Here is a 23,825-nt window from a genome sequence, read left to right as displayed (position 1 = left end):
TCAGATCATTTATCAGTTCAATTTTACAAGCAATTGTTACAAGATAGTAATAAAATTATAGATATAATAATATTTATTATAAAGATAAAACGGTTAATGGAAACTAATTTGTTTAGTTTAAGATGATATTTTTTTTCAGAATTTTAACCACTAGGAGGTGTGGATATAGTTTATTAGTGAATGATCCAGTGTTTGAGAGTTGGCAGTGTGTTTGGTCGGCACTTTTTGGCATATTAGAATTAATAATTTATTTTTCTATATAACTTTTATAGAATTTTTTGTGTGTGTCGACTATTCGCTGCCATTTTTTGTGTTTTTCTTTTTGCATATAATTATTATTGTCGGTTTTGTTTCTTATTGTTATTAATATTGTATTGCTTCTTTTTTTTAACAGGTTTATTGTTACATGCTGTATTGTTAATAATGATGTATTTTGTTTGATACTGATGATTGTAATGTTTTTTTCTTTGTTGCTGTAATATGCCTGTACATACAGGGTTTTCCTTGTACTATTAAAAACATAAAATGTAAAAAAAAATAAATAATAAAATCAATCTAAGGTTATATCACTGAATACTCATTAAATTAAAATGAAAATTAAGTAATTGTCAAATTATGAAATTCAATATCAAAAAAAATTGCTTCTTGCTTGTAAAACAAGTGTATATCATCATGCTTTACCCAATTAACAAACTATAAACTGTTTCTGAATTTTTTTATTGTTGTATTTAACAATAACTGAATATTTTATACAAATTTCTGAGTACTTTTTGTTTTTTGCTCTACTTGGCTACTAATTGCACCTGGCTTGTAAAAATTTCTGGGGAAATCACTAAACATATTATGTACGATAGTAACAAATAAATAACCTTTTCAAATATTCTGATTTTTCACTGTTTTTAATAGGATAACTGTTCTTTGAAACTTGTCTTAAGTTCCTACCAATATAAAGTTAACTATAACTTTTTTAATGTGCAAAAAGAAAAACAGAAACCTATAAATAAATAAAATCTAAAGTACAGTACAATCTGAGATACTGTACTTACTGTAAACATTTGTATTTTTATTACTACTACTATTTTGAAGATTATAATAATGACAGAAACTTTAAAATTTTCTAGAAAAAAGAAAACAAATTAATCAATGAGACAATAATCATTGATTTGACAACATATAAAATTTTAAAGATTTTGTGAAATAATACAGAACCTGATTTTGGGTTTGAAAATGTTATAAAATAACACAGAGTAGTTGTTATTTTATTTCTGTTCTGTATTTATTTACTTACTATATAATTTCATAAAATTTTATATTTAACTATACTTATCTTATAAATAAAGGAACACTTCACAAATTTGAAAAAAGTATATCACAATATTAAAAATAAATTTACCATTTTCTAATTAAACTTTAAATATATTGTATTATGATAAAATATTATGCAATAGTATATATAAATGTTCACTTAAAACAAGCATTAAGACATTTACCATTTCAGTTTCTTGATAATTTGTTGAATCTGGTATGGAAGCTTGAGAGTCATGCTGACTTCCTTTTACAGGTGTTGAAGGAAACATACACAATTTCTCATCTATATTAAAAGAAAAATTATATAATAAAAAATGAGTTTCATTTTTATAATCTAAAAAATAAAAATCAGCAGCAGAATGAGTTAAAAATTAGGAACTGTTTCTAATTTTAATTCATGTATTTCATGTTGTCCCATCAAATGTGTTAGGATTTATTTGTAAAAAAATAAAACATTTCACAAACCTATATCACCACTTGAACTTGATTCTGTAAATGAAGGTGTGCCTTCAGTATGAGTAGGTGTAGAGCCTTGTGGAGGTGTCCAAGTTACAGTTCTTATAGTAGAACCTAAACCTGATGTAGTTGAACTACTGGTTTCAGAAATTACACTGCCTGAAGATTCCACAGTAGATTCAGAAGTACTATAATAAATCAGATTATATTCATTTACAGTATTTTTTATGCTATGAAAATGTAAATGGTTTTAGTAAATGTGTCAAATTTTTAATCATAATCACTGTATAAAAATTAACTTAAGTATTAGTAAATATACTTATTGATATTATATTTATAATAAATGAATTTCTAGTAATTAACATTTATCTTAAAAATAAAACAAATTTCAGAATTATTATCAAAATAAGGTCAGTCTGCTTCATTTTTATGTATTCATTTAGTATTAATTTCTAAAAAGTTTTAATAATAATTTTTTTTCCAAATGTCCATGTCTTTTATTTTTATTTTTTCTTCTTTGTGGGCACTAACAAGGCCTTTTTTCTAGGCCCATCATGGAGGACCATTATAGAGACTAGCACTGTACTAAACGAAAACTTTGACATTGATATCAGACTTAACACTGATATTCCTTCAATATATCAATGATCACTGAAAGTTATCAATGGTGAGATGCCAGTAACTGATGTATCAAACCGAAACAAGTGTTTATAATATCAATATTGATATTCTAGATAAATATCGAAACCAACAAAATACCAACATTTATCGTCGATGCTAAATATCAGTAATTTGATATTTGTTAATTATAATAATCATCACATCTACTTCTTTCAATATACAGTAAGACCCTGCTTAACGCTGTTTTGGTATTATGCGGTAGTATTGGAATTACCCGAGATCGCATGCAGTGTTGGGATCAAGGCGTAATATCAAATTTTAAAGCTGCAGACATTCCGACAACTGATTGATAAAACAGATGGAGCAGATAAAACAATCTATTAGAGATTTTTGGAAAAATAGAATATCATGGATGCTGTAGGCAACATCAATCTTTCCTGGAATGAGGTGACCGAGAAATGTTTTGAAAGGAGTATGGAAGAATGTATGGCCGGAGCTAAGCAAGGATGTTGACACAAGAGAATCCACTGTTGATGTCGACGAAATTGTCAAGCTAGCTAATGAAACAGAGTTGGGTAATATAAATGTGCAGGATATTGAAGAATTATTGCAAGTTACAACTGGAGAAAGTTTTCAACGACGATCTTAAAGAATTAGTAGAACAACAGGTGCATGAAGATGACGAAATTAGCATTTCTGAAGATGAGGAACAAAAGGAACTTTCAACGGATTTTCTAAAAAAAGTTTAGCCAGTATAACGGAAATAATGGATCAGTTTATACAAAATGATTTCAATTTTGATAGAAGTTCAAAGGCAAGATGAAGTGTCATGGATGCGATGTCTCGCTATCGACAACTGCTTGCTGAACAAAACAGGAAAAGGCAAACAACGTTAGATGACTTCTTCACAAATTAACAAAAGATGTCAAATGAGGAAAAACCATCCTCATCACAAACATAACTTCTTTACTCAAACGTTTTTTTTTATTTTCATGAATGTTTTACAAATAAATTTCGATATTAGTAATAAATAAGTCTATTAATAATCTAATAAAAAAGTATTTAACAATAAATGTTACAAAATAAAACAAAAAAAAACAAAAGTATTAAAAATTCTGGAGAGGGCATTACAATTCTCACAATTAGTGCTGATAATCAGTATATCAAACTGAAATATTTACAATATTGATATCAATATCATAAATATTTATCACTTTGTTTGATATATCAGGTAATGGCACAGCACTGTCTGAGATGGCCATTCCTGAAGAATTCTGGGGGTTTTTCCACCATACAGATTCAATCCAGACACCTTAACTGCTTTGGCCATTCAGCTGACTATTAAAATGCCTCTTTAATAAATGATATTGAATTTTTGCATACAAATTAAAACTTTTACTTAAACCTTAGACTAAAATATCTGATCAATTAAAAATTAATTTACTAACGTTATAAAAATTGAGTTAATAATTTTTAATATTAATTAAAATAAAATCAATTTTATATATAATTGAAATTCTTAAGAAAATATTTTATATCGTCATCATGACTCTCTTATTAATTATTTAATATATTATTTATCAGAATTTAAAAAAATCTCTTACCTAATCACTTCTGTTTTATCTATTGTAACAAATGCTTTATCTATTCTGGTCACACTTCTCAGTCCTACAGATCTCGTACTGACAAGTGGATCTGTATTACAGCGAACTGTTTTTTGTTTCTCTTGTATCAATTTTGATGTTGAAGCGACATCTTTCCCTGTTGAAACACTAACTATATTAGGTAAAGTTGATGTAGTAGTTACAACATTCAAAGCTGGACTGGAAGTAACATCTATTGCAGGAGGATATACATCAAAACTACCTGAAATTCAAAGAAATAAATCTAATCTTATAATAAAATTTATTACAAATTATTTATAAAATAACATAATTTCCTAGAGATAAAAAGCATACTGAAGAGATGTTAGATTAATAATGTCATATCTTAATGTCTGTTTTATGTAACAATAGCATTGTACTAATAATGTGAAAAATATGTAGAAAAGGTATGGCTTTATACTTATGGTATGAACCTTAAAATTGCATAATATGTTTCAAATGTTGTCAAGGAGGTATCGTGGATGACATGATAATTCAGACTTTGAATTATTGGCATGTGTCCTAGAAAGAGATGGTTAATGTTCTGAACTAAGTCGAGATTGACTACCAGTTGCAGCGGACACGATGGAGAGCTTGATCCAGCACAGCTCCTGATTGGCCAACTGTCAGACTCATGAATAATATATAACGAGATGCTGTGGCAGGAAATGGGACTGGTCTATCTGTCCCATTTGTAATAAGAGTTGCTACAACTGTCTTTCAAGTCGAAGCTACAATGCACTTCAGAAGTTATTGCCATTGGACTCAGCTTGTAAAGTCGTAAGAAGTCTTTCTGGTGAATCAGAGAGTTGAGACCTGAAGTATTTGGACTTTGTGGTGTGCTTATCGACGAACTGGAAGCAGACGTCGATATTCGAACATTTATTTTGACTTTACTAATGTGTTTAAAGTTGCTTCATTAATTTTAAATTTATCTGAAATTATTTAAGAGTGACATATTTCTCATTAATGCATATATGATATCTTTCTATATATTAAGAGACATTATAACTACTTTTCTTACATCAGATAAAAATCCAAAATAAAAATATGAATATTTTTGATAAGCAGTTCCCTATTGTCTTTATCAAATAACAGTCAATTACCTGTCACTGATGGTAGAGTAACACTCTCTTTTGAAGAATCCACTTCTATTTTAACACTTTCTGATTTTGGCACATCAGATTCTACACCAGAAGTTGGTCGGTGTCGAATGGAAGCTGCCTTGCGTTTGGAAGGAGAATGTTTTAAAGCTACAAAGAAATTTTTTCTATGAAATTTCGTATGATATAAATAAGGAAAAAATTATATATATATATACACACACACACAATCATTCATACACACATTCAGCTATGCAAAGTTAATGTATTTAGTTCAACTGATCTACATACACAATGAAAATTAATAATTCAAACATGGATTACTGTTATATAAAAAATGAAACTGATTTACTTAATTTTAGAGAGAACTGAAATAAAACAGATATGAAGAATGTTTCTAAATAAATCTTTTTTTAAATATTCTACTATGCTTATGACTGAAATTATACAAAATTACCTTTATTCTTATATTATGAAGCAACAAAACAAAAGTCATGCTTATTTTATTTGATGAGTTATATAATTTCAAATCATATTTTTTGTCATTGAAATCTTATAATGTTATTTGTAAAAATAATTATGTTCTAATCTAAAAAAACATGAATATTCTTTTATAATTTAATTTTAAAAATATATGAAATTACAATGATCTTAACACTATAAATAAACTTCACTAAATGTATTTACTCAAATGTAAGATGCACTTTCTTCAGGTTTTAGTATCTCTGGTAATATATTATAATGAGCAACCTCTAGCACCATGCATCTTACTTCTCTGTCACTAGTTCTATTGATCATTTTAATGATTTCCCACCAATATAATTAGAATCTCACCTAAATGCAAAATTCCCAGCAACAAAACACTCAAATTCAGTATTTGAATGTTTTCGGCCACTCCTTCATTGGCCTTCTTCAGGAAATGTAAAACAAAAAAAATAACTGTTGTATTTATAGAATGTAGCCATGTTCTAATTTTAAAAAGTTTCAAATTGGTTTGAAAATTGGTTTTGACGTTTCGTAAGCAATGTATATTCCTTTAGGAGTCCAAAACAACTGAAATATATTGCATCTAAACATGGGTACAGCCACTCATTTATCAACAATATAACATCCACATATAAGACTAAGTCAATCAACATCAATAGTAATGTTAACAACACAGAAGAGAATCAGGTAGTCCTAAGCTACGAACTATTCCTCCATCGCAGAAGGATTGCCAAGGATTTAAACATACTCAGCGTACAAAAGGAAACCCACCATGTTCCGCCTTTTGTCTAATGCAAAAGATGACACTGAGGACGAAAGAGCACCTGGAATTTACTGCATCCCACTACAGGACGATAGGTTCAACAGTAATGTACTCGTACAGATCATTACAAGTCAAGTTACAAGATCAAAAATACAACATAGCAAAAGGAAACATCAATACAGCTCTGGCCCAGTATGCCACCGATCTGAGGATTTTCCCCTTATGAGACAAGGCTACCCTAATACACAGGGTATTCAACAGACAACACAGAGCATTGGAGGATGCAGAAATCTACAGGGCTGACATAAGAGGAGCATGCATCAACACTGATTACATTTCTGTACCAAATGCATAAAAGTATTATTTGGACTTCTAAAGGAATATATGTTGCTTACGATACGTCACAACTGTTTTTCAAACTGATTTGAAACTTTTGAAAATTATAATGCAGCTACATTCTATAAATGGAACATTTATTTTTGTTTTACATTTCCCGAAGAAGGCCGATAAAGAAGTGGCCGAAAACGTTTGAATACTGAATTTGAGTTTCATTGTTGGAAATTTTGCATTTAGGTGAGATTCTATATATATTGTTCCAGTTTGTTTGTGCTGTTGTGGATTTATGTTTCACTATAATTACATTTATATTTATAATAGAAAATATTTAAGATGTCAACTCAGCTCAAACTTGTTAGTCTATTACAATAATATCATAAGTATTGTGATTGTGCAGCACTCTTTCAAGAAATTTTGCATTTCTGATTATTTAACCAACAGTAAAAATGATTACCTATGGAAAGATGCACACATTGAATCCAGTACTGATCTTTTAAATCAACACTAAGAAAATCTAAAGTGAAATGGTTCAATACCAGAGCAGACAGCAATATATAACTTATTTAAATTTGTTCAGAATTTATTGCCCAATAATGTCAACAGAACTGTTCTGTTGACATTACACTTGTTTCCAGCTGGTTATTTAAAAATAAAAATCCATAGGTGAACATGTAAAAATTAAGGTGATCAAACAATCTGGTGGATTTTTATCATGCTATTTTAAGTCTAATTAATAATTGAAAAGAGTAATTTGGCTAAAGGTAGGCATTTAGGCCGTCATCTTGTGATAAATTTAAATTAAAAAATAATTAAATTTTAATTTACTTTATAATAGTCTGAAAGAAAAGAATCAACCCAAGGTGGGACTTGAACCTGCAACTTCCACTTACCATGCAGTTCAAATCTCATTTAGAGCCAATTCTTTTCTTCCAGAGCAATACTACTCAACCAGCAAACTGTTTCAGATTGCAAGTTTTCAAGCTGTCCTGTCTTTTCATTTGGCTTTTTCCCACATGAATTATATTGAAAACAAGTACAAAAGCTGACTAATTAAATGCCATTTGGAATAATGCTTACAAATTACAATGAAATCATATACACCTGATTTCATAGCAATAGTCAGAGAAAGGAAGTACAATTTCTCTCATTAATTGTAAATAGTTTGACTTAAGTAGTACAGAATACAATACTTTGTATGCCAGTGTAGAAACCAAACACAACTAATGACTCATTCCTCTGTCCCTTCTCTCCATTAGCTTAATAGTTCAGAATACATGATCCAGACCAGCAATTCAATATTCAGACCTCACTACAAATTCCAGTGTATTCTAAATTAATTTTATTTATTTATAATTATTAAATTTATCACAAGATGGTAGTCTAACTGCCTACCTCTAGCCAAATTACTTCTTTCAGTTCAATTTATGAGCTCTATGATGGCCTTTCTTTTTCACTATACTTATTACACCATCATTCAGAAACAGGACAAGCTTTAGAAAATCATATTTTATTTCCTAGAGTATGCATTTCAAACTTTGAGTCACTTATCAACTCTCTGTGATGTAAATGGTTATGAGAAGCACAGAAATGGTGGATTGATAAAATTAGGATGACAATTATTAATTTACAGGTATTTGATTAGATATGATGTTACGATATCTGTAAATTAATAATTGTCATCCGAATTTTATCAATCATCATTTCTGTGCTTCTCATAACCATTTACATCACAAAGAGTTGATAAGGGACTCGAAGTCTGAAATGCATACTCTAGGAAATAAAATATGATTTTCTAAAGCTTGTCCTGTTTCTGAATGATGGTGTAATAATTCTAGTAGAAAACAAAAGGCCACCATAGAGCTCATAAATTGAATACAAGACTAGACAAGAAGCATATTAAACTTTTTTCAGATTATTAATTAGGCTTAAAATAGCCTGATACAAATCCTTCATATCATTTGGTTATTCTAATAAATTGAGTTATGGATGTTATCATACCTTAGATTCAATCAAATACAGTATTTAATTTACTTATAAATTCACAAAAACCAATGACAGAACAATCTCTGCAAACAATGAATTGAAATCATTCTTCCATATTCTCACATTTAAATATCTGTATTCACAGTAAGAAATTAAAAATACTAATTTATGAATGAAAACTAAGTTTAAAACAATTTACTATATTAATTTTGGATTGAATCAATCCAAAATTAATATAGTAATTAGTAGTATAGTAGTAAAGTACTATATTAATTTTGGATTGAATCAATCCAAAATTAATATAGTAAATTGTTTTAAACTTAGTTTTCATTCATAAATTGTAACTTAATTATTTAAAATTAAGCAACATCACTAAATTCCTTCTCATCATTCAAATTTCACAACATTTTATTGAGAAGAGCAATTAATTATACGAAAAAAAATGTGTATGAAATGTAAAAGAGCTGAATAATTAATAAGGTTTGGCAATTAAGTTCTAGTGCTGAGTCCAAGCAAATAAAAACAAGTTGGAATAAGATTAATGTGTCCCTGATTGGCCAATCAAGCCAGTCAAGACATCCTAATGTTCTTGGGAACCCAAGAAAAATACTGGGTATTTTTCATGGGGATGGTCTGACCAGATATTCAGGCCCTATCCCTCATCACCCAGCTGCCACCACTGTGGCCTGGCCAAACCCATAATGGGTATGATTAAAAGACTCTCTTAGTTGCCACAGGACAGTGTCAAAAATTAAAAGTGTCTATGATCAGCTAGCCAATTTAACTGTTCCCTCTACAAATTCATTACCATATTATGTGCAAATGCATTAGATATTTTGTATTATGCCTTGTTTTGTTGGAAAAAAGCAAAAGAGCAAGCATTAAATTTTATTCCCACGACAGAGAAATCTATGTCATGATTTTATTTATCTGGTAATAAAATTTATACATAGATAAAACATGTATGTATAACATTGCTCTCTATTGTTCAAGTTGTCTTGAATACTTTGAAAGATTTTGAAAAATAGTTACAGAATGCTGAAGATAACACTGTGGACAAAAAGCAATAATTCAAACTTCAGAAATGATCAAACAATTCATAAATTGTTTGCATGTAAATGGCAATTTTTTCTAGGGCTAACATAAGATTATATCAGTAGTAATTTAATTTAAATAAAAAATAAAACAGCTTATTAAAATGAATGGATGGAATAAGGCAATGTCACACTTGGATGATCTGTCAAGGAAATGCCTCCCAACAAGACTTTCCATATAAAACTAGTCCCTATTTAGGTGTTAGACACACACAGAAACTCCCAGAAAACTCCTTGTGGCTAGCTCAATCAGCAAGACACAAACCAACAATCCACTACCAGTGTTCAGCAGGTTTATCCACTCAAACACTAATAGCCAGCTTCCTAATGTTCAATATTAATATTAACTTGTTTTTTCCATTCAACGTTTGATTTTATTATATGCATTAATCAATCTTCCGAAGATAAAGATCTGAAATCAATATTTTATCCTATTAAAGAACAATTTAGGAAAAATTCAAAAGACCTATGTTAAATTTGTTCTTTATTATTTGATTAATGAAGAACAATTTTTAAGAAACTATGGAATTACAGAATTAAATAATTCCTCTAAATTTCCAGTTTAATTCTTGCAGATTATTCCTTGTTCCTCAAAGTCAAACTGATGCTGAGATGATGAGATTAATCTCAATATATTGCATAATAAAACAATTAGCTGGACAAATTTATACAAATTTCAGAACTGTTTTTTATGTTTGCAGCTCTAAGATGAAACAAAAACATGTCATTCCTCAAGATCAGAAAGAACAAAGCTCTTAATAATCAGTAACTTTTTTGTTTCAAACTGTGACTTCTTTAAATTCACATATTCCATATACAAAAGAAACATTTGGGAATTAAGTATTTCATTTCCATTCATAAAATTAAAACACAGTTGAACCTATTTATTTTTGAAATTTACTTTTTCTCCTGCATTTTCAGCCTAAATTCAATATATTTTCCATGTTCACCTGAAATAATTTCTTCCCAAAACCTCTACATTTCAAATTATAGACTGACGTGTCAATTACAAATTCAAAGCTCAGCAACTACATTTTGATAAGAGAAATTGCAGTTAAGAAACAACTCTTGCAATAGGATACATAGTTGCAATTAACACTGCCTTTCTTTGATTGGTTATGAGTTTTGTTTGCATCATATTGGTTGAAGTAAGTCAGTCATCAGAAACTATTGACAAACTATTTCTGTTAAGGTAAGGTCAATAATCTTTGGGAAAAAGTACAAAGAACATAAAAAGAACAGGAAGCAATCAAGTATGTCAAAAATGTTTTACAGTAGAGCGTCGATAAGTGGAACCAATTGGGGACTGGGGTCCTTCCAGTTAATGATTTGTTCCAGTTTCCGACTTTGTACGAAAAAATACATTAACCTGTCCGATGTTCAAATTTTTCTCTGTTGCGTGTCGCTTCGTGTTGAATTTTCGTCGATTTTAAGCCTAACGAAAATTTTTATAATAATCATCGAGGCTATCGTATCGTTAAAAATTATTTCTGCATTTTGTACAAACAAAATAAATATATTAAAGAATATAAAAAACATGAAAATTATACTTTAGAAGTAAATTTAGTATCAAAAACATTCGATTCAGCACGACACAGTCCGACTGAAAATCGTTCCACTTTCCGGTCATTCCACTTACCGACGCTCTACTGTATTTACACCTAATATAAGTATATACTGTACTTGCTACTGTATTAATAAAATACCATACTGCCAATCAAACCTATTACTGTTTATTGTGTAGGAACCCCTGTATCTCAAAACCGGTTTATCTCAATTTTTTTTTGTTCCTGTGAGATTCGAGATAAACGGGTTCAACTGTATATGCAGAATTTAAATTAGTTTTGAAATTATTATCTACAGTTAAGGTTTAATTAATGTTAATTGTTTACTGATATTCAGTAATTATTTAGTGTAAATATTAGTAATATATTTTAGAGCCATCTTTTATTAATTTACAATGACTGTAAAAAGTTTTTTTTCTACTGAAGAGTATGAAGTATTATATTTGCTTATAATTGAAAATATATTTCACTTATTGATTCAAATTCTAATATTTATTTTTTTATTAAAGTTATTAATGAAGTCATTAATTTAAATTAATTAATGACCTAATTCTTTTTACTCCTATGTCTTTAATGTTTTACTTTTTTGTTTTGACTTTTGACTAAGATTTCTTCTCTTTGCTAATCAGAAACTACACTAGTATTGAGTTGTTCGGAAAGTTCGTAGCGATTTTTGATAGCCGACAGTTGAGACATCGATTGACGCAAAAATGATTAGAATTGTACAAACCAATGAATATTACGATAAATGACCTTGAGACGCGTTTGTTACAAAAAAACCGTTAAAATTATTCAAATAGCATTTAATTTGTCTCATTGCAAAAAATGGATGCAAACAATGCGCATTATCGACACTTGTTTTCTTTTTTCTTAAAGGCAAAAATACTATACAAACAGCAAAACAGATATGTGATGTTTATGGTGGGAGTGCTGTATCAGAATCAACTGTTCGAAAGTGGTTTGCAAAATTTAAAATGGGTAATTTCAGCCTTGAAGATGCTCCTCACTCAGGAAGACCTCCTGTTATTGAAGAGGACCAGATCAAAGCATTATTGGATGAAAACCCTCATTACACAACTCGAGAGATTGCAGACACAAACAGTACTGTATTTCAACATCTAAAGAAGCTCGGATACGTGAATCGTTATGACATTTGGATACCTCACGACTTAACGAAAAAAACTTACTGGATCGCATCTCCATTTGTGATTCTCTTGAAAGACGAAATGAAAATGACCCTTTTTTGAAGCATTTAGTGGCAGGTGATGAAAAGTGGATCATTTATAACAACATCAGCCGAAAACAATCATGGGGTAAGAAAAATGAATCACCATTAAAAACTCCAAAGGCCGGTCTTCATCCAAAGAAGGTTATGCTCACTGTCTGGTGGGATTGGAAAGGAATCCTGTACTATGAGCTGCTTCCACAGAATTAAACAATTGATTCTGATAAGTATTGTTCCCAATTGAATAAGCTGAACATGGCAATTAAAGAAAAACGTCCGGAACTGGCCAATAAAAAAGGCATTGTGTTTCACCAAGATAATGCCAGACTTCACACGTCTTTACGAACACGCCAAAAATTATTGGAACTAGGCTGGGATGTTTTACTCCATCCCCCTTACTCACCCGACCTTGCCCCGTCGGACTACCATTTGTTCCGTTCTCTACAAAATTCCCTTTATGATAAAAACTTTGATACTTTGGAAGCTCGCAAAAACCACGTGGATTCGTTTTTCGCGGGAAAAACTGGAAAGTTCTACGAAGAGGGTATCATGAAAGCTGCCCCATAGATGGCAACACGTCATTAAAAACAATGGCGCATACATAATGGAATAAAAGTATATTTTTAGTTTTAAAACAATTTCTTTTATTTCTCTTAAAAATTGCTACGAACTTTCCGAACAACCCAATATAATAAGTGATATTTATAAACAAGGTCCAAGTGGACCATATAGAAATAACTAATGACTTCATTAATAACTTTAAATTACAGAAATTTTTAAAATTATTAGACATGTGATTCTATTATATACTTATTTTCAAAATAATAAAATTAAAATAAACAATTCAAATTAATAAGACAACAAAAATGCTCCCTGCATTAATTTAGTTAGTTACTTCATACTCAATGCTTTAAATTCATTTATACAGTTGGCCAAGGTGGTTAAAGGCATTGATCTACTGCTCTGGAGATAGAGGATTGAATCTGTGTGGTTGAAAAAAACCCAAGAATTTTTGAGGAAGAACAGATATGTCAGGCCTGGCTGCATCTGGCTGCATAATGTGAGCCTGCCTTAACCCATGATGGATATGATTAGAAAGACCATTTTAGAATCAACATGAAAGAAAGTTAAAAAAAAAAAAAAATCACTTAACACCTGACAAGCTACAGGAAAAAAATTAATAAATTGAGAAATTAAATATATTTATGTTGTTTTTCACATTATTATAATGAAAATATCACTTTGTTGAATGATAAGGTACTAGCAATGAATAATTAATTTAATAGATTTCACAGCCAACAACTAAAGAATAAAATACTATAATCCATAATTTTGATTTCATAAATAACAAATTTAAAATAATTTCATTTTTAAATATTAGGAACAATAAAAAGCTTTTCATAAATTATAAACAAGCAACAGAATAAAATGAAAACAAAATCTGAAAAAAATTTCAGATTTTGTTGTTAGAATTTTCAATAATTCAGAAGTATCTAAGAACTGATTTTTTAAAAATTATAATTGAAATATTGTCTGAAATAGATAATATGAGAATATTCAGATTTATTTTAAAATCTTCAGTTATCTTCAATATATAAGTTAGTAATTAAAACATTTTCTAAATAACAAATAAAATAATTGTTATTACTCACCAACAGTTAGCAATAGAGAGAAAAGTAACACTTATAAGTGATTTTGCTAAAATAGATACAGTTTTTGAGAGAAATTTGAAGTTTAAGTTTCTATAAGTGAAATTTCTAGGCGAAATCACCTTTACCGTATTTTACGGACTATAAGACGCACTTTTTTCTTCGAAAAATTGCCTCCAAAATTTGGGTGCATCTTATAGGTATTTTTTTTAAAAATTGCTTAAAAATTAAGGAGCGTCTTATAGTCCGTAAAATATGGTATTAACTACACTGCAGGCTTCCAGACATTAAGAAAAAACTGAATTAAAATGTTATGTCAGTTATCCCTTTCTTCCACTGATGTCTTCAATTATAAGTACTTCAATTTGTGCAAATGCATCTCAACAACGCATTACACAAAGTGTATTTTAAGACATTATGGTCTGATTCTTAAATAATTAATCTTTGCTTTTATTACAAAACAACAGAAGACAAGAATGTGGTATTTTCCTTGTTAGCTGAATAGCTTCTACCACCTTTTATGATGGTAGAAGCTAAGATTTGAATTTGAGTTATCTATATTCTTGTGACATTTTTATATAATGACAATATTTTTATCTTTGTCCATGTTAGCCAATCCTGATGCAGATCAATTACTGTAGTGTACAAATTGATACACTATGTAATACATCCAATCTAATTCAAAGATAATTACCCAATAAAAATTTTGATTTGTTTACCTCTGTGTCATTCATCGAATTGTCATCATTGTATCACTTAGTAGACAGGGAAATGTGAGGCTACCAAATTCAAGTCAACTTGGAGTACTTGTATATCTAATTTATATTCTTCTCCACATAATGATATCATGTTACAAATTAATATTAATTGAAATTCTGAGTTTGCAATAACATATTCTGTTATACTCCCAGCAAGTTGTTGTCATTTTTGTTTTCAAAAAATGTTTTATCAAATTAAAAAAGCTGAATAAAACTACTTTAAAAATTTATAAATTTCTTGAGGCCAAGTGCTTCTGATCTTATCAAGTATTTGTGTTTTAAGCCTTAGTTTCTATTAATAGAGTAGAGTCTGAGGTCCATCACTCATCAGTCCAATGTATTCAATAATTCAACACTCCAGCACAGGGACGTGTATGTGAAAGTTTCATGTTACCACTTGATGTATGTGACAAGACTGATGTACTGTATAGTATATGTATACTATCAGTTGCTAGTTTGTTGCATCTGCTATTGGCAAAATAGTCAATCGTGATTTATACAAATAAACTAAAAGATGAACCGACGAGTTTACAGTTCAGTATGTACAAACGTAAGAAACCCAGTAATCCGACACATGCTAATTTAATATCGGATTATACAGACACTAATGTATTAATATTTATTATAACTAATACATAATATGTTAGTAATCATTATTATTGCATGTTAAAATTAATTTTATAAATTATTACTATCTTTAAAAAGAAGTATTTTAAAATAGTTGAGCTGTATTTTCAAATCTAGAAACACATGAATTTATCTTTTGAAATTAATAGTATCATTTTAGCTTTTTAACATTACATTCATAAATTAGATGAAGATATCTTTTTCATCATTCAATTATAATCGTCACCGTCATCATCAAGAGCAATGTAAAATGAATAGCTAACTTATCTAAAATAGAACACATTAGGATTAATTTTAAATATTTTAGTAATTTAAGTTATTTGAACAAAAGTTATATATTTTTAATATTAATTTAATGCAACTGAATATTTAAAGTAAGTCTTTAAACACGAAATATAATTTCTTGTAAAGAAAAAAGTATTTTCATTCATAAATGTTGCTGTTCACACTTCACACTTTAAACACAATGATAGTTTCTGATATTTAAGCTAAGTGTAATAGACTCATTTATTGAGTTGGTCTAATGAAATAAGTTTCTCTGAATTGACAATTTTAAATTTAACTTGCAAAAAAAATTCATCCTGATATATCTGCTTGTTTTCAAAAATAGCATCTTGTATACAAAAAAAATCCTAATCAATTTTGTGAGTGAAACAACAAATCTTTTTCTTACTCATACAATATTTTCCTAAGTTCCTTTAAAAAAAAACACACACAAATGAAGTTTGACTACATTTACAGATAACAGTTGATTCTTAATTTTATGAAAAATGCACAGAGTAAATTTAACCCCCCATAAACAACTTCTTTTTATTGATTCTAGATACTAAATTTTTAGAATTTAACACAATGATGACATTCCAAAAGAATGAATCCAGTGGTCAAAGAGTCATCATATAATAAATTACATATGAAATAAAAATTTATAAATATACTGACTGTAATGAAGTAATATTCATTATATCAAACCCAAAACATCATTTCATTAAGGAAATATTACATATGTTATAGCTAATATTTGTTTAAGATTATTTTTTTAAAACAAATCTCCAAATGAATAAATTTTTTATATTAAATATAGCTGTGAAAAATTCTATTTAATAAGCTGAATAATAATTATTCAATTCTATTATAAAAATAATGTATTTTTATTCCATTTGAGGACATTTTTCATTTTACAGTAATTTATTTTTATTTTCAATAGTTATTTCTGCAAATGTCATGGAATATTCTTTGTATATGAATGATAAATATACTCATTACATTGTAATAATATTCTTACCAAAATGTAATAATTACAGGTATTAGTATTTTGAATAGGATATAAAATATACTTATTAAGAAATATTCTTTCTTATTTTAAAGATGCGAGTCAATTTTTTTTAAAATTTATTTGTCTAGATAATAAATTTGGTCTCATATAAGGAGTTAGTTCAAATAAATATTAAAATTTTAGTTTTAAATTAACTGAAAATTCAGTTAACTCTCAGATAATCAGTTAATTTATGTAGTAATTTTAGATTTAATTATTTACACTTAACAATGATTATTCTTGATAGTTCTAAATTGTTTAAATACTTAATCTTTTCTAAAAATTACTTCAATAATACCTTAATAATTTGAAAACATTTATAATTTTTTTTATTAACAACAACAAAATATTAAAGAAATTCTCATAAACATAAACTTTTAATGCAGAAGCATTTCAAATTTTTGTTTTTTATTCATACTAAAAATTTTTACCTTCAATATTTTAATAATAATCTTTAATTATTATTTATATCTTTGTAAATTTCTCCAAAATTTAATTTGTTAACTGGTTTTCTGAAATTCTTAAATCAATTATAAATGTTGGTTATTGTTGTTAATTTTTTTTTTCAATATTTTGTAAAAACAAGTATAACTCTATACTATAAATTATATACTCATGTACTGTATATTGCTGATGCTAATTGAAACAAACTAAATACTGTATTTACTCTAATATAAGACTATCTTGCATATAGGACAAGGTGTGACTTTAAAGATAAAAATAAAGAAAATTAGATTTATTAATACAATTATAATTTTTAATAACAAATGCACATAAATGCACACATTGCCTTGCAAAAATCTTGTAAAACTGACAACATAATTTGTTCATGTAAAGCTGGACAATCGGAAACCTTTTTTGCCAATTCTTAACAGTCTAATTTAACTCTTCGTCCATTACGCTTACGAGTTTCTTCAAATTTCGATTTCTAAATAATCATCTGTTTTCACGTGGGAATGAATTAAAACTTATATCGGTCTCCCGTGTAATTTTGTAATTCAATTCAAAAGCTTTGCTTTTCCTATTGCTATTCATCTTTAGTCCTGACAATACACAAGAATGATTCAAACGACCCAGATAAAATACTTTTGTTTTTAAACACCAGAAGGTGAGAATCTGGTAAAAAATGGAAATACACAGTTTACAAAAATTATACAAAAATGAAAGAATCCTTCACTCGCGCATATAGGACGTTTTAGGTTTTTTGAAGTAGTGAAAAAATAGATAAAAACCTCGACTTATATGCAAGTAAATACGGCATTAAAATTATCAGATATATTTGTGACTATCAAGTATAGTTTAATATTGATATAATTGAGGTAATGCCAAAAAGATAAACCCAATAAATCAAAAACAAGTTTTCGCTAATTTTAAAACCATAAAAAGAAATACATGGGAGAGTTAATAGCCTATAGTATTTCTTGTTTAGTTTGAATTAATTCTGTTTTAAGATTATATTATATTTTTACATTCATCTTCAAAATTATTTTCTAAAATATTCAAACAGAAATAATAAATTATATTTATATATAAAGGGTGTCCCAAAAGTATGAAATGTAACTTTATTCACAAAACATTAAATTGTCAGCATTAAAATTTCTGTCAGTAGACTGACACAATAAGGCAACAGAACACATGGGTGATCTGCCAATGGGGTTTCCACATAGGAAGTCCTGCTAGCAGGACTTTGTGTGGAAACTGGATTCTGTTTAGATGTTAAAACACATGAAGAAAACCAAGAATACTGCATGGTGGCCAGTCCATTGGTCAGGAATGAACCATGACCAACTACCAGTGTTCAATGGTTTTATTTATTCAGCCACTGATGGGCTTGATTTGGGTCAATGTATGGAGACTTTTGGGACACGGTATACAAGATAATCAAAAAGTCATGCATGTCAAAATACTAGTTTGTGTAAATCATGTCAAGTTAATTTTATTATTCCTCCTGCAACAAGATGACAATTTAGTGATTGCTGACTATTAATAGAAACTATGACTTTTGTGTGAAAATCATAAAATTGGCAGCAATATAGCTTTATTTAATGAGAAAGTGAAATAATTTTTTTTTCAGAAACAATGAATTTTCACTGCTGGGAATTATTTCACAAAATATTCTTATGTACATTTTGCAGAAGAGTTTCATCAGAAATATCTAGATTCTATCGTTCTTGCAAGAATTCTTTGGTTACCATCTTATTTCTAAAGGATTGTTGTCTCCACAATCACCAGATTTGTCACCCTAATTTTTATCCTCTGAGGATATCTCAAAGGAGCCATGTATGAAAATAATTCAAACAAATAGATGAACTGAAGAGGAATATTATAACAACGATCACTTTTCAAGTGCTTCACAAGGTGGCATCAAATATGGTAAAAAGAGCTCATGCTTGTACTTGTGAACAAGGCCATTTCGAACATATTTTGTAAAAACATGATTTGATTTTGCTTGTCTTAAAAATCAGATCATAAACTTTGTTTTTACTACTTTCCTGTATTTTTGTACAATAACCTCACAAAATAAAACTGATTCCTAAAACACATACATGACTTTTCAATCACCCAGTATTTCAACAAACAAATTGATTGTTTAGGTCATCAGCATTAGAACCTTTTAAACATCTGTTCAGATGGATGAAAGTGTTTGCTTTTAATAAATGTTTAACTCATAAAAATAACGTATATTAGTCAAATTCTGACAATTTAACATTTTTTATTTTAAAAAAATTTATAAACCGATGATTTTGACTAACAATTTATATAAAAGTATAAATTTTTTCAATTTAAATTTAAAGTTTCATATTTATACATTAATATTTAAATTTTTTATATTAAACAAAACTACGTAAATTTAATTTGCTACTGAAACTTTTTATAATATTAATCTAACTTATTATAAATGCTATTAGTTCATCTCTATTTTTTCTATTGATTAATCTTGAATATAGTGTCATCACTTTATTTAGTTTTTCTACTTTCTTTGTTAATAATGCAAAAATGTATTGTGTAATAAATTTAAACTGTGTTAAAAAAATTATCAGGTTCAGTAGCTTTTTGCAAATTACACTAATATACTTACTTTGACAGAGGAAATTTTTCTAAGATGAATTTCACTGTGAATTTTGCAGATTTTGGCAAACATAATAACTCGTATTTTAAATTTTTCCTGTATTTATGAAATGTACAGTACATCCAATAAAAGTTGATAATATTATGTAAGCATATTGAGTTTTATGGTAGGTAATAAGGATCAAAAGAGCAATGTATATTAATTATCCAATTAAAAAATAGTTTTTGTCTATTTAATAAATTGTTTAAATTAATAAGCCGCTAAATTTTTAAATATTATTTCAATTAATATGCAGAATCCATATACTTTTTCTTATTGCTGTTTTTTTCCTATATTTATTTACTTTTGGAGGAATTTCATTCATTGTATATTACTACTATATCTACAAAATTTTTCTAATATATATCTTGTTATTCATATTAAGATCTTTATTTTTATGACAGTTAAATTTTTATGTACTTATATTTGTCACATAACTCATAAAACTAAACAATTTACTGATTTTATAACATTGTAATAACTACTGAATATAAACACATACTATCCAGTAGCTAAAGTATTAGTATAGTGTTTAATAGAAACAAATAGTTTATAGCTATTCCGTATATTTAAATTCCTAAATACAGTAGAACTCCAATTATTTGAATTGATTCAATCTTCAGGTGATTTGGATTATCGAAAATTCAGATAAGTGGAGTAACATGTAAAACATGAAATTACAGGGTATCAGCACAGTACCGTACATGTACTGTATTTATTTGTTCATCAATATGTGAGCACCATCCTATTGATCACTTGGATCTGTCAAAACAAATAAGTGCATGATGTAAGAGAACTGAAGTGTGACATCAGTGGGAGAGAAAAATGAGAGCAAGTGGTGGTTCAAATAACTCTAGTTCTACTGTACTATTTACTGAGCTTTCATTCTTTTATGGGATAAAATCAATTTTTATAGAAGTTGAAATTAATAGTTTTAATATATGAAATGACTCTCTCCTTGTTAAAATTATATATATATATATAAAATACATTCTCATAAGTATAAATTTCAAGTATAACAAAAAAAATATTAGTAATTATGTATTAAAAAAATATTTAGTAAGTAATTAATATATTATTTAACTTTTTATTTAACTTTTTTCTGAAAATTTTTAAGATTTTATTAAAATATTAAATTAAATGAAAATATTTGATTAATGATGCTTTATAGAGCTTTTTTAAATACATATTTTTTATGCATTTCTTTTTTATTAAATCAAAAGCAATGAAGACCAACAACAGTGCAACAAAATAAAAAAAATTAATTAAAGTTTCATGCACAAAAACTAGTTTAGTTCTATTCTCATATATTTTATGGTGAAATAATTATAAATTTTTTAATATTAATTTATAAATACTAATACTGTTATCATTAATGAATTTTTATTATTATTATTAAAGCCTTAATGCTGCTTGCAATGGTACAAAAAAAAAAAACACTAAGATAAGCACGCAATTATTATTGCTGAATTTCAATGTAATAAACAAAACTGTTAGTGAAGTTTATGTGAATCATTAAATGTTTTATTATAAATTTATCATTTGTAGTGAATTTAATATAAAAAAATATAAGTGGCCAAGGATTTGAAATTGTTGGTGACTTCACAGTGCATGCTGAGGATTAAATGAGTACTGTCAAAAAGCAAAATGTGTACACAAAAAGTAACAGCATTTTAGTGAAATATTAAAAGAAATCATTCGTGACAAGCCAGACAAAAGCCAAACAACATGACAAATGGGATCATGATGAAGAAGAAATCATTCATACCTATGACACTAGAGACCAGGGTTCTAAATTTGCGGTGGGGACCTTTGATCTCAGGTAGATCCACTGGGTTAGGAGATATGGAAATAAAGCAAGGAGAGTTAGTGTTGTTGGAAGAATAGCAGGTTAATAGAGTCAGATAGTTAAGGTGAAATAAACTTTTGGGAATCAAGCTTGTATCATCAATCAATAAATAAAACAAAAGCAATTTTATGAATATAATTATTCAGATTACTAAAGTAAATGTATCAAAATATTATTAATGATTTATTAAATTAATTTCAAATAGTTACTGATATTAAAGATTTACTTATTTCATGTAATATGCTAGAACTAGATGTATTTTGAAAAATATATTCATTAAATTGCACTTGCTTCATTCTGTTAAAAAATTTCAAAAGCATTTAAATAATAAAAAAGTATCCAAACTAATAATTGCATTCATGCTTTTAAGGATCTACTAAGGACATTAAATATCATGCTTTTAATTCAAGTTAACTAACAAACAGACTAGGTTTTTAATTTGGGAACAAACAAATATGAAGCAAACTATATGTGAATTTTTTCTCATGCTACATAAAATAGTGAAAAGTAATTTCAAGCGTTGTAAGGAGAAAAGCATTTATTAAAAATTGCATTTAATTGTTTCCTACATATTCTATAATAATTCATAAATAAAATATAATTTTAATCATATTGTTAGTATCTAAACTAGTATCTAGTAGAATTTAAGCAAGCATTATATGATTTACTAGAAGTTAGTTAAATTTTCATTCTAATTTTTAAAATTTAAATATGCAAAGAAAAACTGAAATGAAAAAAATGCATTGTATTTAAAAACTCAAATTCTATAAATACATAGCAAAATAAAACATTTTAAAATAAAATATCATGCTTTATTATTAAATTTTCTTTTAAAACACATGCTTTTTTTCCCTTTAAATAATAATATATATTTTAAAAAATTTTCTAAATTAAAATAATGTACAGTATAACATGCAAATAAAAATCAAATTATTCAGAGAAAATAAAAATTATTAGTATTTATTTTATAAAATATTTAAAAATATATATTTTAAATTTATAATAGTATAAAATTACCGTATTTATTCGAACATAAAACATTTCCCTTTTAGTCAAACTTCAACAAAATATACTCGACAAGAAATAAAGAAGGAAAAAAAAATATCAGTCAATCACAAATCAAAAAGTTTTATAAATTATTATTCAATAAAAAATCATTCATAAATTACTAAATAAATAAATAAATAAACTAGTGTAAAATATAAGTATGTATTGTTAGTATTATATAAAAAGGAATACAGACACATGTGTTAAGATTAAATTTATTTCAATAAAATATTGTATATAAATATAAGACAGGAAATGCATTCGATTAAATACGGTAAACTTTCAATAATAATCATTTACATTCTAATAATTAGTTATCATTTTTCTGTAAATATACATAAATCAAAAATATATATAAAATACATAATATTAAAACAGCAATAATTAAGAACAATTATTAAATATTGATTTAAATCTGATAATTTAAATAATCATAGTTAGTGATAATTAATGTAAAAGTTATTGCTTATCATCATTTCCTTTCTTTTTATGAAAATTATGTATATAAATTGTTAAATTCCTTTTCTAATTTCATGAAGATTATATAAATTTCTTGTTATAATGAAATTATGTTTGAAATATTGGCACCCATTCATTGGAAGGACATTTGGAATATTTGTACGAAGACTTTTTATACTTCTAGAAAATATAGATCATGGCTAATATCGAATATACTTATGTACAAGTTTCACATAGTTATCTAGATTTCATTTAAAAATACATGTATGGACTAATCAAATTATTACTACTATTAATAGACTTGATTATAGAAATAATTTCTGACAAGAAATAAGAATTTACAAAGTAATCGATAAATTGTCATATCTTCATATTTGTGATGGTTTTGGTTAAGTTACGAATATCCTGTCGATTTTTTTCAACTGTAACGAA

General features: G+C 27.4%; 1 protein-coding gene across 4 annotated transcripts in view; it reads right to left on the bottom strand.

The window, feature by feature from the left end:
- The window catches only part of LOC136986885 (phosphatidylinositol 4-phosphate 5-kinase type-1 alpha-like), a 108,259-nt gene that overhangs the window by 15,251 nt on the left and 69,183 nt on the right, over positions 1-23,825 (bottom strand). For 3 of the 4 annotated variants that reach the window (XM_067284518.1, XM_067284538.1, XM_067284531.1), the window contains exons 14-18: positions 21,807-21,869; positions 5,135-5,281; positions 3,990-4,251; positions 1,774-1,952; positions 1,491-1,591 (exon numbers count right to left, since the gene is read on the bottom strand). In XM_067284518.1, the coding sequence (XP_067140619.1) occupies positions 1,491-1,591; positions 1,774-1,952; positions 3,990-4,251; positions 5,135-5,281; positions 21,807-21,869 (752 nt within the window). The remainder of the gene's footprint in view (positions 1-1,490; positions 1,592-1,773; positions 1,953-3,989; positions 4,252-5,134; positions 5,282-21,806; positions 21,870-23,825) is intronic. The other variant, XM_067284522.1, reaches the window with a different exon arrangement.

This window comes from Centruroides vittatus, unplaced genomic scaffold (genome assembly GCF_030686945.1).
Source record: "Centruroides vittatus isolate TY-2023 unplaced genomic scaffold, ASM3068694v2 contig_1215, whole genome shotgun sequence".
In the NCBI taxonomy this organism is placed as follows: Eukaryota; Metazoa; Arthropoda; class Arachnida; order Scorpiones; family Buthidae; genus Centruroides; species Centruroides vittatus.
The sequence above is the reverse complement of the archived record's forward strand: the minus strand, read 5'-3'. Positions and strand labels throughout refer to the sequence as shown.